Raw genomic sequence first — 15,949 nt, forward strand, 5'->3', positions numbered from 1 at the left:
TATATGGAACACAACATAACATAACATCTATCTATCTATATCTAACACAACATAACATAACATCTATCTATATCTAACATAACATAACATCTATCTATATGGAACACAACATAACATAACATCTATCTATCTATATCTAACACAACATAAAATCTATCTATCTATATCTAACATAACATCTATCTATATCTAACATAACATAACATCTATCTATCTATATCTAACACAACATAACATCTATCTATATCTAACATAACATATATCTATCTATATCTAACATAACATAACATAACATAACATCTATCTATCTATATCTAACATACCATACCATAACATCTATCTATATCTAACATAACATCTATCTATATCTAACATAACATAACATCTACCTATCTATATCTAACACAACATAACATCTATCTTTATCTAACATAACATAACATACATCTTTCTATCTATAACATAAATTATATCTATCTATAACAGAAGATCTATCTATCTATATCTAACATAACATCTATCTATATCTAACATAACATCTATCTATATCTAACATAACATCTATCTATATCTAACATAACATTTATTTATTTTATTTATTTCACCTTTATTTAACCAGGTAGGCAAGTTGAGAACAAGTTCTCATTTACAATTGCGACCTGGCCAAGATAAAGCAAAGCAGTTCGACACATACAATGACACAGAGTTACACATGGAGTAAAACAAACATACAGTCAATAATACAGTATAAACAAGTCTATATACGATGTGAGCAAATGAGGTGAGATAAGGGAGGTAAAGGCAAAATAAGGCCATGGTGGCAAAGTAAATACAATATAGCAAGTAAAACACTGGAATGGTAGATTTGCAATGGAAGAATGTGCAAAGTAGAAATAAAAATAATGGGGGGCAAAGGATCAAAATAAATAAATAAATTAAATACAGTAGGGAAAGAGGTAGTTGTTTGGGCTAAAATATAGGTGGGCTATGTACAGGTGCAGTAATCTGTGAGCTGCTCTGACAGTTGGTGCTTAAAGCTAGTGAGGGAGATAAGTGTTTCCAGTTTCAGTGCTTTTTGTAGTTCGTTCCAGTCATTGGCAAAAGAGAACTGGAAGGAGAGGCGGCCAAAGAAAGAATTGGTTTTGGGGGTGACTAGAGGGATATACCTGCTGGAGCGTGTGCTACAGGTGGGAGATGCTTTGGTGAACAGCGAGCTGAGATAAGGGGGGACTTTACCTAGCAGGGTCTTGTAGATGACATGGAGCCAGTGGGTTTGGCGACGAGTATGAAGCGAGGGCCAGCCAACGAGAGCGTACAGGTCGCAATGGTGGGTAGTATTATGGGGCTTTGGTGACAAAACGGATTGCACTGTGATAGACTGCATCCAATTTGTTGAGTAGGGTATTGGAGGCTATTTTGTAAATGACATCGCCAAAGTCGAGGATTGGTAGGATGGTCAGTTTTACAAGGGTATGTTTGGCAGCATGAGTGAAGGATGCTTTGTTGCGAAATAGGAAGCCAATTCTAGATTTAACTTTGGATTGGAGATATTTGATATGGGTCTGGAAGGAGAGTTTACAGTCTAACCAGACACCTAAATATTTGTAGTTGTCCACGTATTCTAAATCAAAGCCGTCCAGAGTAGTGATGTTGGACAGGCGGGCAGGTGCGGGTTGCGATCGGTTGAAGAGCATGCATTTAGTTTTACTTGTATTTAAGAGCAATTGGAGGCCACTGAAGGAGAGTTGTATGGCATTGAAGCTTGCCAGGAGGGTTGTTAACACAGTGTCCAAAGAAGGGCCAGAGGTATACTGAGGTGGATCAGAGACTCACCAGCAGCAAGAGCGACCTCATTGATGTAAACAGAGAAGAGAGTCGGTCCAAGAATTGAACCCTGTGGCACCCCCATAGAGACTGCCAGAGTTCCGGACAGCAGACCCTCCGATTTTACACACTGAACTCTATCAGAGAAGTAGTTGGTGAACCAGGCGAGGTAATCATTTGAGAAACCAAGGCTGTCGAGTCTGCCGATGAGGATGTGGCTAGCTCCGGAACTGATGTTTGCTCCGGAATCGACGAAAGCTTTAACGAGCTTCTGATTAGCTTCTGGATTAGCTTCTGGCTAACTCCTGGCTAGCTTCTGGCTAATTTCTGGCTAGCTTCTGGCTAGTTTCTGGCTAGCTTCTTGGAGTTTCTGGCTAGCTTCTTGGAGGATTACAGATTTGAGGTAAATAATACTTTTTTATAAATATAAATTGGTGAGGCGGGTTGCAGGAGAGTGTTTTGAAGACGAGTTTATGGAAAATTAAAACAAAATGTATGAAAAAAGTTGTAAATATATATATATATATACGGGACACGACAAGACGAGGACAAAAGACGTCTGAACTGCTATGATGATGACATCTAACCAAGATAACATAACATCTATCTATCTATCTATCTATCTATCTATCTATCTATCTATCTATCTATCTATCTATCTATCTAGCTATATCTAACATAACATCTATCTATCTATATCTAACATAACATAACATCTATCTATCTATATCTAACATAACATAACATCTATCTATCTATCTATCTATCTATATCTAACATAACATACGTCGTCTAAAAGACACTTTCATTCAAAAGCGACCTACAGCAAGGGAGTGGATACATTTTCACAAACATGGCCGCAACGGGACTTGAACCCACAACCCTTGGCAATGCTTTACCAACAGAACCACACAGGACCAAAAGGCTGTCTAGACCAGAGGAGTCAAACATACGACTCATTAAACAATATCAGTCAACATTTAAATGACTAAAACATAACAGTGTTCGATCTATATGTATGTTCTCTCTCATCTGTCCAGTTGTTAACTCAAATCAAATCAAATGTTATTTGTCACATGCTACAAATACAACAGGTGTAGTGTTGTACCTTACAGTGAAATGCTGAATACAACAGGTGTAGTAGACCTTACAGTGAAATGCTGAATACAACAGGTGTAGTAGACCTTACAGTGAAATGCTGAATACAACAGGTGTAGTAGACCTTACAGTGAAATGCTGAATACAACAGGTGTAGTGGACCTTACAGTGAAATGCTGAATACAACAGGTGTAGTGGACCTTACAGTGAAATGCTGAATACAACAGGTGTAGTGTTGTACCTTACAGTGAAATGCTGAATACAACAGGTGTAGTAGACCTTACAGTGAAATGCTGAATACAACAGGTGTAGTGGACCTTACAGTGAAATGCTGAATACAACAGGTGTAGTAGACCTTACTGTGAAATGCTGAATACAACAGGTGTAGTGGACCTTACAGTGAAATGCTGAATACAACAGGTGTAGTAGACCTTACAGTGAAATGCTGAATACAACAGGTGTAGTAGACCTTACAGTGAAATGCTGAATACAACAGGTGTAGTAGACCTTACAGTGAAATGCTGAATACAACAGGTGTAGTAGACCTTACTGTGAAATGCTGAATACAACAGGTGTAGTGGACCTTACAGTGAAATGCTGAATACAACAGGTGTAGTAGACCTTACAGTGAAATGCTGAATACAACAGGTGTAGTAGACCTTACAGTGAAATGCTGAATACAACAGGTGTAGTAGACCTTACAGTGAAATGCTGAATACAACAGGTGTAGTGTTGTACCTTACAGTGAAATGCTGAATACAACAGGTGTAGTAGACCTTACAGTGAAATGCTGAATACAACAGGTGTAGTGTTGTACCTTACAGTGAAATGCTGAATACAACAGGTGTAGTGTTGTACCTTACAGTGAAATGCTGAATACAACAGGTGTAGTGTTGTACCTTACAGTGAAATGCTGAATACAACAGGTGTAGTAAACCTTACTGTGAAATGCTGAATACAACAGGTGTAGTAGACCTTACAGTGAAATGCTGAATACAACAGGTGTAGTGTTGTACCTTACAGTGAAATGCTGAATACAACAGGTGTAGTAGACCTTACAGTGAAATGCTGAATACAACAGGTGTAGTAGACCTTACAGTGAAATGCTGAATACAACAGGTGTAGTGTTGTACCTTACAGTGAAATGCTGAATACAACAGGTGTAGTAGACCTTACAGTGAAATGCTGAATACAACAGGTGTAGTGTTGTACCTTACAGTGAAATGCTGAATACAACAGGTGTAGTAGACCTTACAGTGAAATGCTGAATACAACAGGTGTAGTGTTGTACCTTACAGTGAAATGCTGAATACAACAGGTGTAGTAGACCTTACAGTGAAATGCTGAATACAACAGGTGTAGTGTTGTACCTTACAGTGAAATGTTGAATACAACAGGTGTAGTGGACCTTACAGTGAAATGCTGACTGACAAGCCTTTAACCAACAATGCAGTTTTAAGACAAATACGTTAAAAAAAATAGATAAGTAAAAAAATAAAATAATAATAATAACCAAAGAGCAGTAGTAAATAACAATAGAGGGGCGAAATACAGGGGGTACCGGAACAGAGTCAATGTGGAGGCTATATACAGGGGGTACCGGTACAGAGTCAATGTGGAGGCTATATACAGGGGGTACCGGAACAGAGTCAATGTGGAGGCTATATACAGGGGGTACCGGAACAGAGTCAATGTGGAGGCTATATACAGGGGGTACCGGTACAGAGTCAATGTGGAGGCTATATACAGGGGGTACCGGAACAGAGTCAATGTGGAGGCTATATACAGGGGGTACCGGAACAGAGTCAATGTGGAGGCTATATACAGGTGGTACCGGAACAGAGTCAATGTGGAGGCTATATACAGGGGGTACCGGTACAGAGTCAATGTGCGGGGGCACCGGTTTGTTGAGGTAATTGAGGTAATATGTACATATGTACTGGTATAGAGGTCCTGGATGGCCGGAAGCCCCAGTGATGTACTGGGCGGTACGCACTACCCTCTGCCACCGCCTGGTATAGAGGTCCTGGATGGCAGGAAGCTTGGCCCCAGTGATGTACTGGGCCGTACGCACTACCTTCTGTAGTACCTTGCGGTCTGAGGCCGAGCAGTTGCCATACCAGGCAGTGATGCAACCAGTCAGGATGCTCTCAATGGTGCAGATGTAGAACTTTTTGAGGATCTGAGGACCCATTTCAGTCTCCTGGGGGGGGGGGGGAGGGCAAATAGGCATTGGCGTGACCTCTTCACAACTGTCATGTTGTGTTAGGACCATGATAGTTTGTTGGTGATGTGAACACCAAGGAACTTGAAGCTCTCAACCTACTCCACTACAGACCCGTCGATGAGAATGGGGGCGTGCTCGGTCCTCCTTTTCCTGTAGTCCACAATCACAATAACTGTCATCGAAATGAAAGCTAGACAGTCAGTGAGCATCTAAAATTCCAAAAGCAATGGATATTTTGGATAATTGGATGCCGAGGAAATGTATCCAATTTTAAGGGCAGTCCTCCGGACCTCGTTGTGGCCAAATGCAGCCCACTTGGAAAAATGACCCCCCTGAACTAGACTGTTAGAGAGGTCACTACCCTCACTGTTCCCCATGCTACTTCCTCAAACAGAGGTTACTGCTGTGCCACTGCAAACCGCCCCATGAGGACAGGTCTAGGTTCAGTTTTACTGTGTAAGCCTGGATAATGATGATCAGTAAGGGACAATGTAAACTGATCTGAGTGTGGTGCTTAAAATACAGTAGGGACTTTCCTCTGTTGCTGTAGATACCGTTATTCCACTCGCAGCTTCCTCTTTGTACTTCTGAGGCCCAAATGACACCCCTTTCCCTATATAGTGCACTACATTAGACCAGGGCCCATAGTGAACTGTATAACAGGTTGTCATTTGGGATGCATCCTATGATGGTTACCATGGTAACATTTCATCACTGGTGTGCTGTGGGTTTCTGGGTGTTTTAATCTCCACCTCAACTTCCTCTCTGTCTCATGTCTTCATTTATATCTTAGTTAGTTGGTATCTGATGGTTAACATGGTTACCCATGGCAACAACTTGGATTTGCTATTGTGGTGTGGTGTGTTGTGTTGTTGTATTGTGGTGTGTGTTGTGTTGTGGTGTGTTGTGTTGTGGTGTGTTGTGTTGTGTTGTGGTGTGTGGTGTGGTGTGTTGTGTTGTGGTGTGTTGTGGTGTTTTGTTGTGGTGTGTGTAGTGTTGTTGTGTTGTATTGTGGTGTGTAGTGTTGTGGTGTGTTGTGTAGTGTTGTGGTGTGTAGTGTTGTTGTATTGTGGTGTGTTGTGTTAGGGTGTGTGGTGTGTGGTGTGGTGTGTAGTGTTGTTGTATTGTGGTGTGTTGGATTGTGTTGTGGTGTGTGTTGTGTTGGGTTGTGTGGTGTGTAGTGTTCTTGTATTGTGGTGTGTTGTGTTGTGTTGGGTTGTGTGGTGTGTGGTGTGGTGTGTAGTGTTGTTGTATTGTGGTGTGTTGTGTTAGGGTGTGTGGTGTGTGGTGTGGTGTGTAGTGTTGTTGTATTGTGGTGTGTTGGATTGTGTTGTGGTGTGTGTTGTGTTGGGTTGTGTGGTGTGTAGTGTTCTTGTATTGTGGTGTGTTGTGTTGTGTTGGGTTGTGTGGTGTGTGGTGTGGTGTGTAGTGTTGTTGTATTGTGGTGTGTTGTATTGTGTTGTGGTGTGTTGTATTGTGTTGTGTTGTATTTGTATTTATTAAGGATCTCCATTAGTTCCAGCCAAGGCAGCAGCTACACTTCCTGGGGTCCAGCAACATTGAAGCAGTTTAAAAACATTACAAAACATTCACAGCAAATTTCACAACACACTAAGTGTGTGTCCTTTAAGCCGTTACTCAACTAACACATACAGTATCTACAGCACAAAATAGTAGTGTAGTGCGTATGTTAGCGTATGTTATCATGTGTGTGTGCATGTCTGTTATCATGTGTGTGTGTGCATGTCTGTTATCATGTGTGTGTGCATGTCTGTTATCGTGTGTGTGCATGTCTGTTATCATGTGTGTGTGTGCATGTCTGTTATCATGTGTGTGTGTATGTCTGTTATCATGTGTGTGTGTGCATGTCTGTTATCGTGTGTGTGTGTGCATGTCTGTTATCATGTGTGTGTGTGTGCATGTCTGTTATCATGTGTGTGTGTGCATGTCTGTTATCATGTGTGTGTGTGCATGTCTGTTATCGTGTGTGTGTGTGCATGTCTGTTATCATGTGTGTGTGTATGTCTGTTATCATGTGTGTGTGTGCATGTCTGTTATCGTGTGTGTGTGTATGTCTGTTATCATGTGTGTGTGTGTGTGCATGTCTGTTATCATGTGTGTGTGTGTGCATGTCTGTTATCATGTGTGTGTGTGTGTGCATGTCTGTTATCATGTGTGTGTGTGTGTGTATGTCTGTTATCATGTGTGTGTGTGTGTGCATGTCTGTTATCATGTGTGTGTGTGTGTGTATGTCTGTTATCGTGTGTGTGTGTGTGTGTATGTCTGTTATCATGTGTGTGTGTGTGTGTATGTCTGTTATCGTGTGTGTGTGTGTGTGTATGTCTGTTATCATGTGTGTGTGTGTGTGTATGTCTGTTATCGTGTGTGTGTGTGTGTGTATGTCTGTTATCGTGTGTGTGTTTATGTTTGTGTTGCTTCACAGTCCCCACTGTTGCAGAATTTTTATCAATTTTTTAAACTTACGTGACGTGGAAGAGATTTCCATGTGGTCATGGCTCTGTGTCGTACTGTGTGTTTCCTGTAGGCTGTTCTGGACTTGGGGACTGTGACCTCTAGTGGCTTGTCTTGTGGGTTATCTGACTTGGGGACTGTGACCTCTAGTGGCTTGTCTTGTGGGTTATCTGACTTGCCTAGTGTGAAGATACACATACAGTGTTGTTGTGGTGCAGAAAAGACACAGGTGTGTTATTTGTCATTGTGTTTGTGTTGTTGTGCAGGTGGGATTGTTTAGTTTCGTAGGTGTGATTGTGTTGTGTCCTGTTGTGTTGTGTTACGTTGTGTTGTGTTGTGTCCTGTTGTGTTATGTTATGTTGTGTTGTGTTGTGTCCTGTTGTGTTATGTTATGTTGTGTTGTGTTGTGTCCTGTTGTGTTATGTTATGTTGTGTTGTGTTGTGTCCTGTTGTGTTATGTTATGTTGTGTTGTGTTGTGTCCTGTTGTGTTATGTTACGTTGTGTTGTGTCCTGTTGTGTTATGTTATGTTGTGTTGTGTTGTGTCCTGTTGTGTTATGTTATGTTGTGTTGTGTTGTGTCCTGTTGTGTTATGTTGTGTTGTGTTGTGTCCTGTTGTGTTATGTTATGTTGTGTTGTGTTGTGTCCTGTTGTGTTATGTTACGTTGTGTTGTGTCCTGTTGTGTTATGTTACGTTGTGTTGTGTCCTGTTGTGTTATGTTATGTTGTGTTGTGTTGTGTCCTGTTGTGTTATGTTATGTTGTGTTGTGTTGTGTCCTGTTGTGTTGTGTTATGTTATGTTGTGTTGTGTCCTGTTGTGTTATGTTATGTTGTGTTGTGTTGTGTCCTGTTGTGTTATGTTATGTTGTGTTGTGTTGTGTCCTGTTGTGTTATGTTACGTTGTGTTGTGTTGTGTCCTGTTGTGTTATGTTATGTTGTGTTGTGTTGTGTCCTGTTGTGTTATGTTGTGTTGTGTCCTGTTGTGTTATGTTGTGTTGTGTTGTGTCCTGTTGTGTTATGTTGTGTTGTGTTGTGTTGTGTCCTGTTGTGTTATGTTATGTTGTGTTGTGTTGTGTCCTGTTGTGTTATGTTACGTTGTGTTGTGTCCTGTTGTGTTATGTTATGTTGTGTTGTGTTGTGTCCTGTTGTGTTATGTTATGTTGTGTTGTGTTGTGTCCTGTTGTGTTATGTTATGTTGTGTTGTGTTGTGTCCTGTTGTGTTATGTTACGTTGTGTTGTGTTGTGTCCTGTTGTGTTATGTTATGTTGTGTTGTGTTGTGCTGAGTAGTGTCGATCCAGGTGTGATGGCAGTGTTTTGTGTTTCCTTCAGTACTGACGTGTGACCAGTTTAAAGGGGATGAGACTCCTGGACAGGTGAGTTCAGGCACCTGTGTTTTAATTCATACTTTCAAGACCTATCTTCTGACACTACAATATATGTCTCGCTATAAATGTTTTTACTCACGTGAAGTCAATGAACTTCTCCTCTGTCTCAGAATGTCCCAGGTTTAGCTGGTCTCCTGTCTCTGATGAGGAACAGCTGTCTGGCGTTAAGTAACTCTGGGGAAGCAGCCGGAGGGAGACTGACTGGAGAGGTGTTACTGGAGGTAAACCACACACACACACACACACACACGCACGCACACACACACACACACACACACACACACACACACACACACACACACACACACACACACACACACACACACACACACAGACACAGACACAGACACAGACACAGACACACACACACACACAGAACCCACACACACACACACACACACACACACACACACACACACACACACACACACACACACACACACACACACACACACACACACACACACACACACACACACACACACACACACACACACACACACACACAGACACAGACACACACACACACAGAACCCCCACACACACACACACAGACACAGACACACACACACACACACAGAACCCACACACACACACACACACGCACACAGAACCCACACACACACACACACACACACACACACACACACACACACACACACACACACACACACACACACACACACACACACACACACACATGCACACAGAACCCACACACACACACACACACACACACACACACACACACACACACACACACACACACACACACACACACACACACATTCACAAAAACACACACCCACACACCCACACCCACACACACACACACACACACATTCACAAAAACACACACCCACACACCCACACCCACACACACACACACACACACATTCACAAAAACACACACCCACACACCCACACACCCACACACACACACACGGTGCAATCATGCATCCATGTAAACATATACACCTCGTTCACTCACTTCCTGTTTTCTGTTTCCACTTCCTGTGTGTAGAATGTCTTCACGCAGGTAGACAGTTTCCTGTCTCAAGGTATCCTAAGCAACAGCCGTGAGGTGAGTAGGTTGCTCGGCGCTGTGGAGGACGCCATGAAGCTTATAGCGCCGCAGCTCAGAGACAACCACACCACCATGGAAACAGACCACACAGGTAACACACACACACTCCTGAACACACACACACACAAACATGCACACACACACACACACACACACGAACATGCACACACACAAACACACACACACATGAACGTACATTCACTCCTGAACACACTCACACACATCCTCCTTCACCTTTTACCTTGTCCTTGTACACAGAGGCTGAGATTGCAGTGAGGAGGGGACAGACTCCGCCCATTGGGACAATCAGCCTGGCCAATGACAACGCTCGACTGGACACCAGCTGGGAGACAGCCACCGGCAACGGGACGTACCCAGGTAGGCTACTCTTCATCATCATCACCATCATCTCGGCCATTCCTCACAGACCTCAATTATTCAGCTATTTTTATTTGGGGCGGCAGGGTAGCCTAGTGGTTAGAGTGTTGGACTTGGAGTTCAAACCCCCTGAGCTGACAAGGTACAAATCGTTCTGCCCCTGAACAGGCAGTTAACCCACTGTTCCCAGGCCGTCATTGAAAATAAGAATGTGTTCTTAACTGACTTGCCTGGTTAAATAAAGGTCAAATTTAAAAAAATAATAATAATTATGTTAGTGCGCATGTACCTCAGGTCATTGCGGACCTGTTCCCTCAATCGATTTTGGCTAATACACAAAGTAAAAGCCTCCTAGTGAATCTGTTTAGAATAACCAAGCTCCTATTATTGATATATTCTAAGTATTTACAACATCAAGTCAAAGATATCTTACATCTTACAAGATATCTTAAATCCCCCACATTTGTGAATAAAGATCTCGTCGCCACCTCTGTTGTGTACCAGTTCACCACTGGCCTGAAATAAACCCTCAATTCAGAGGTCAGGTCTTTGTCTTACGGATCCTGGATCTGCCCGTGCACGGTTTTCAGCAGTTCTTTGGGACGACAGAGGCAGGTATTGAGATCCGGCTCGAAGGACCAAATTGTTACGAGAATTATGTTCTCGTAATCCAATTCAATTAAACTACTCGGTCTACAACCTCGAATTTGTAAGATCCTGGTTGAATGAAACAGTCAAAATGTTTATTCACGAGAGCACTGGTTCGTTGTACAAAACCTTTCATTTTATACAGACTCCTTACGCACATACATTCACACACAAACAGAATGTATCCTACACACATGCTGTCTCACCACCCAGCCGACAGAGATTAGGGAGACCTTGAGACATTGAGACGTCCTCTCCCAAATCTCTAGTCAGGTCGGCATCGAATTTGGCTCAGAGAGTCTGTGTTTAGGATACTATAAAGTCTTATTGTACAAATATATTGTTTTACCCTAATTCTGACTAAAACTACACTCACAGATATATAATTTTACTGACTAAAACTACACTCACCATTAGAATAATTTCATGACTCTAATCAATTTCATACAATTATATGGTTTCAGAGTGGAATATTCTAATCATTCATTTAAACATATAAATTCCATCAACACTAAGTACTCTAACTTTTAGTACCAATAACTTTCCAAAACTACCAATGTTGCCCAGGAATCTTGGATTCTGGATTTTCTGTTTATTCCCTCTTTATTCCTGGAATCTTCCAACCAGGAAACCTGAAAAATCTGAGAATTCTGGAAAAGGTACAAGACATTCTGGTAACTTGTTTCTTTCTGTGCTTCACAGGTTTCGCTCTGGCTGGGTTGGTGTGTTACAAGACAGTGGAGAGATATGTCAACGACTCCTTCCAGTACCTCACTGACACTGACAGAGACACAGCAACCACCACGGTGTCAAAGCCTAGCTACCAGATCAGTTCCAAGGTGGTAACAGCCTTTGTCAGTAACCCAGCAACAGACCACCTCACCCAGCCTGTCATCCTCACCTTCAAACATCTACAGGTATCATTTAATAATATTATAAAAGCTGAAATTAATATATGATGTATGTAAATATTATAGCATATTATAATAGATGATGTTAATATATTATGTACGTAAATATTATAGCATATTATAATAGCTGATGTTAATATATGATGTATGTAAATATTGTAACATATTATAATCGTACATCTACAGCTAGGACTTTTTCATATCCTGACAAGGGCCTAACATAATCACGATGGCCAAACATAATCACGATGGCCAAACATAATCACGATGGCCAAACATAATCACGATGGCCTAACATATTGACGATGGCCTAACATATTGACGATGGCCTAACATAATCATGAGGGCCTAACATAATCATGATGGCCTAAAATAATCATGAGGGCCTAACATATTGACGATGGCCTAACATAATCATGATGGCCTAAAATAATAATGAGGGCCTAACATAATCACAATGGCCAAACATAATCACGATGGCCTAACATATTGACGATGGCCTAACATATTGAAGATGGCCTAACATAATCATGAGGGCCTAACATAATCATGATGGCCTAAAATAATCACAATGGCCAAACATAATCACGATGGCCTAACATATTGACGATGGCCTAACATAATCATGAGGGCCTAACATAATCATGATGGCCTAAAATAATCATGAGGGCCTAACATACTGACGATGGCCTAACATAATCATGATGGCCTAAAATAATCATGAGGGCCTAACATAATCACGATGGCCTAACATAATCACGATAGCCTAACATAATCACGATGGCCTAACATAATCACGATGGCCTAACATATTGACGATGGCCTAACATAATCACGATGGCCTAACATATTGACGATGGCCTAACATAATCATGATGGCCTAACATAATCACGATGGCCTAACATATCGACGATGGCCTAACATATCGACACTCAGTGTTGCCTTCTGAAATGAAGAGACATTCCTCTAAGAAGTGCTTAGCCTCTCTCCCCCCCCCAACCACAGGTGAGGGCAGAGTCTTCACAAATGAACTACACCTGTGTGTTCTGGCGTGTCCATGAAGAGGGAGGGGCGTGGTCAAGGCGTGGCTGTACCAAAGTCACATCTAACGCTACATACACCGTGTGTTCCTGTTCCCACCTGAGCAGCTTTGCTGTTCTCATGGCCCTCTACCCTATAAAGGTACACACACACACACACACACACACACACACACACACACACACACACACACACACACACACACACACACACACACACACACACACACACACACACACCGGATGATGTCAAGGTAATGCTCCTCAAGTCGGTTGGGAATTCTACTTTGTGCATGACACAAGTAATTTTTCAAACAATTGTTTACAGACAGATAATTTCACTTATAATTCACTGAATCACAATTCCAGTGGGTCACAAGATTAGACATTAACTTGACTGTGCCTTTAACTTAGGATAGCTGAAGATGTTTAACATTCACTGAGGATAGATGATGATGCTTAACATTCACTGAGGATAGATGATGATGCTTAACATTCACTGAGGATAGATGATGATGGTTAACAGTCACTGAGGATAGCTGATGATGCTTAACATTCACTGAGGATAGATGATGATGGTTAACAGTCACTGAGGATAGCTGAAGATACTTAACATTCACCGAGGAGAGCTGAAGATGCTTAACATTCACTGAGGATAGCTGAAGATGCTTAACATTCACTGAGGATAGCTGATGGTGCTTAACATTCACTGAGGATAGCTGATGATGGTTAACAGTCACTGAGGATAGCTGAAGATACTTAACATTCACTGAGGATAGCTGATGATTCTTAACATTCACTGAGGATAGATGATGATGCTTAACATTCACTGAGGATAGATGATGATACTTAACATTCACTGAGGATAGATGAAGATGCTTAACATTCACTGAGGATGCTTAACATTCACTGAGGATAGCTGAAGATGCTTAACATTCACCGAGGATAGCTGATGATGCTTAACATTCATTGAGGATAGCTGATGATACTTAACATTCACTTAGAATAGCTGATGATGGTTAACATTCACTGAGGATAGCTGAAGATACTTCACATTCACTGAGGATAGCTGATGATGCTTAACATTCACTGAGGATAGCTGATGATGCTTAACATTCACTGAGGATAGCTGATGATGGTTAACATTCACTGAGGATAGCTGATGATGGTTAACATTCACTGAGGATAGCTGAAGATACTTAACATTCACTGAGGATAGCTGAAGATGCTTAACATTAACTGAGGATAGCTGAAGATGCTTAACATTCACTGATGATAGCTGAAGATGCTTAACATTCACTGGGGATAGCTGAAGATGCTTAACATTCACTGAGGATAGCTGATGATGCTTAACATTCACTGAGGATAGCTGATGATACTTAACATTCACTTAGAATAGCTGATGATGGTTAACATTCACTGAGGATAGCTGAAGATACTTCACATTCACTGAGGATAGCTGATGATGCTTAACATTCACTGAGGATAGCTGATGATGCTTAACATTCACTGAGGATAGCTGATGATGGTTAACATTCACTGAGGATAGCTGATGATGGTTAACATTCACTGAGGATAGCTGAAGATACTTAACATTCACTGAGGATAGCTGATGATGGTTAACATTCACTGAGGATAGCTGATGATGGTTAACATTCACTGAGGATAGCTGATGATGGTTAACATTCACTGAGGATAGCTGATGATGGTTAACATTCACTGAGGATAGCTGATGATACTTAACATTCACTGAGGATAGCTGATGATGGTTAACATTCACTGAGGATAGCTGATGATACTTAACATTCACTGAGGATAGCTGATGATACTTAACATTCACTGAGGATAGCTGATGATGGTTAACATTCACTGAGGATAGCTGATGATACTTAACATTCACTGAGGATAGCTGATGATGGTTAACATTCACTGAGGATAGCTGATGATACTTAACATTCACTGGGGATAGCTGATGATACTTAACATTCACTGAGGATAGCTGATGATGGTTAACATTCACTGAGGATAGCTGATGATGGTTAACATTCACTGAGGATAGCGTATGATACTTAACATTCACTGAGGATAGCTGATGATGGTTAACATTCACTGAGGATAGCTGATGATGGTTAACATTCACTGAGGATAGCTGATGATACTTAACATTCACTGAGGATAGCTGATGATGGTTAACATTCACTGAGGATAGCTGATGATGGTTAACATTCACTGAGGATAGCTGAAGATGCTTAACATTCACTGGGGATAGCTGATGATGGTTAACAGTCACTGAGGATAGCTGAAGATACTTAACATTCACTGAGGATAGCTGATGATGCTTAACATTCACTGAGGATAGATGATGATGCTTAACATTCACTGAGGATAGATGATGATACTTAACATTCACTGAGGATAGATGAAGATGCTTAACATTCACTGAGGATAGCTGAAGATGCTTAACATTCACTGAGGATAGCTGAAGATGCTTAACATTCACCGAGGATAGCTGATGATGCTTAACATTCATTGAGGATAGCTGATGATGCTTAACATTCACTGAGGATAGCTGAAGATGCTTAACATTCACTGAGGATAGCTGATGATACTTAACATTCACTGAGGATAGCTGAGGATACTTTACATTCACTGAGGATAGCTGAAGATGCTTAACATTCACTGAGGATAGCTGAAGATGCTTAGCATTAACTGAGGATAGCTGATGATGCTTAACATTCACTGAGGATAGCTGATGATACTTAACATTCACTGAGGATAGCTGAAGATACTTAACATTCACTGAGGATAGCTGAAGATGCTTAACATTAACTGAGGATAGCTGAAGATGCTTAACATTCACTGATGATAGCTGAAGATG

The 15,949-nt window shown here is 41.4% G+C and overlaps 1 protein-coding gene across 1 annotated transcript in view; it reads left to right on the plus strand.

Moving 5' to 3' along the window:
* The window catches only part of LOC135531109 (adhesion G protein-coupled receptor E5-like), a 46,887-nt gene extending 32,217 nt beyond the window's left edge, over nt 1-14,670 (plus strand). Inside the window, exons 7-12 of the mRNA XM_064959230.1 lie at nt 8,951-8,994; nt 9,117-9,227; nt 10,031-10,184; nt 10,352-10,471; nt 11,822-12,036; nt 13,037-14,670. Coding sequence (XP_064815302.1) covers nt 8,951-8,994; nt 9,117-9,227; nt 10,031-10,184; nt 10,352-10,471; nt 11,822-12,036; nt 13,037-13,318 — 926 coding nt within the window. The 3' untranslated portion in view covers nt 13,319-14,670. The remainder of the gene's footprint in view (nt 1-8,950; nt 8,995-9,116; nt 9,228-10,030; nt 10,185-10,351; nt 10,472-11,821; nt 12,037-13,036) is intronic.
* The last annotated feature ends 1,279 nt before the right edge of the window (nt 14,671-15,949 follow it).

The sequence above is a fragment of the Oncorhynchus masou genome, chromosome 5 (genome assembly GCF_036934945.1).
Source record: "Oncorhynchus masou masou isolate Uvic2021 chromosome 5, UVic_Omas_1.1, whole genome shotgun sequence".
NCBI classification, from domain to species: domain Eukaryota; kingdom Metazoa; phylum Chordata; class Actinopteri; order Salmoniformes; family Salmonidae; genus Oncorhynchus; species Oncorhynchus masou.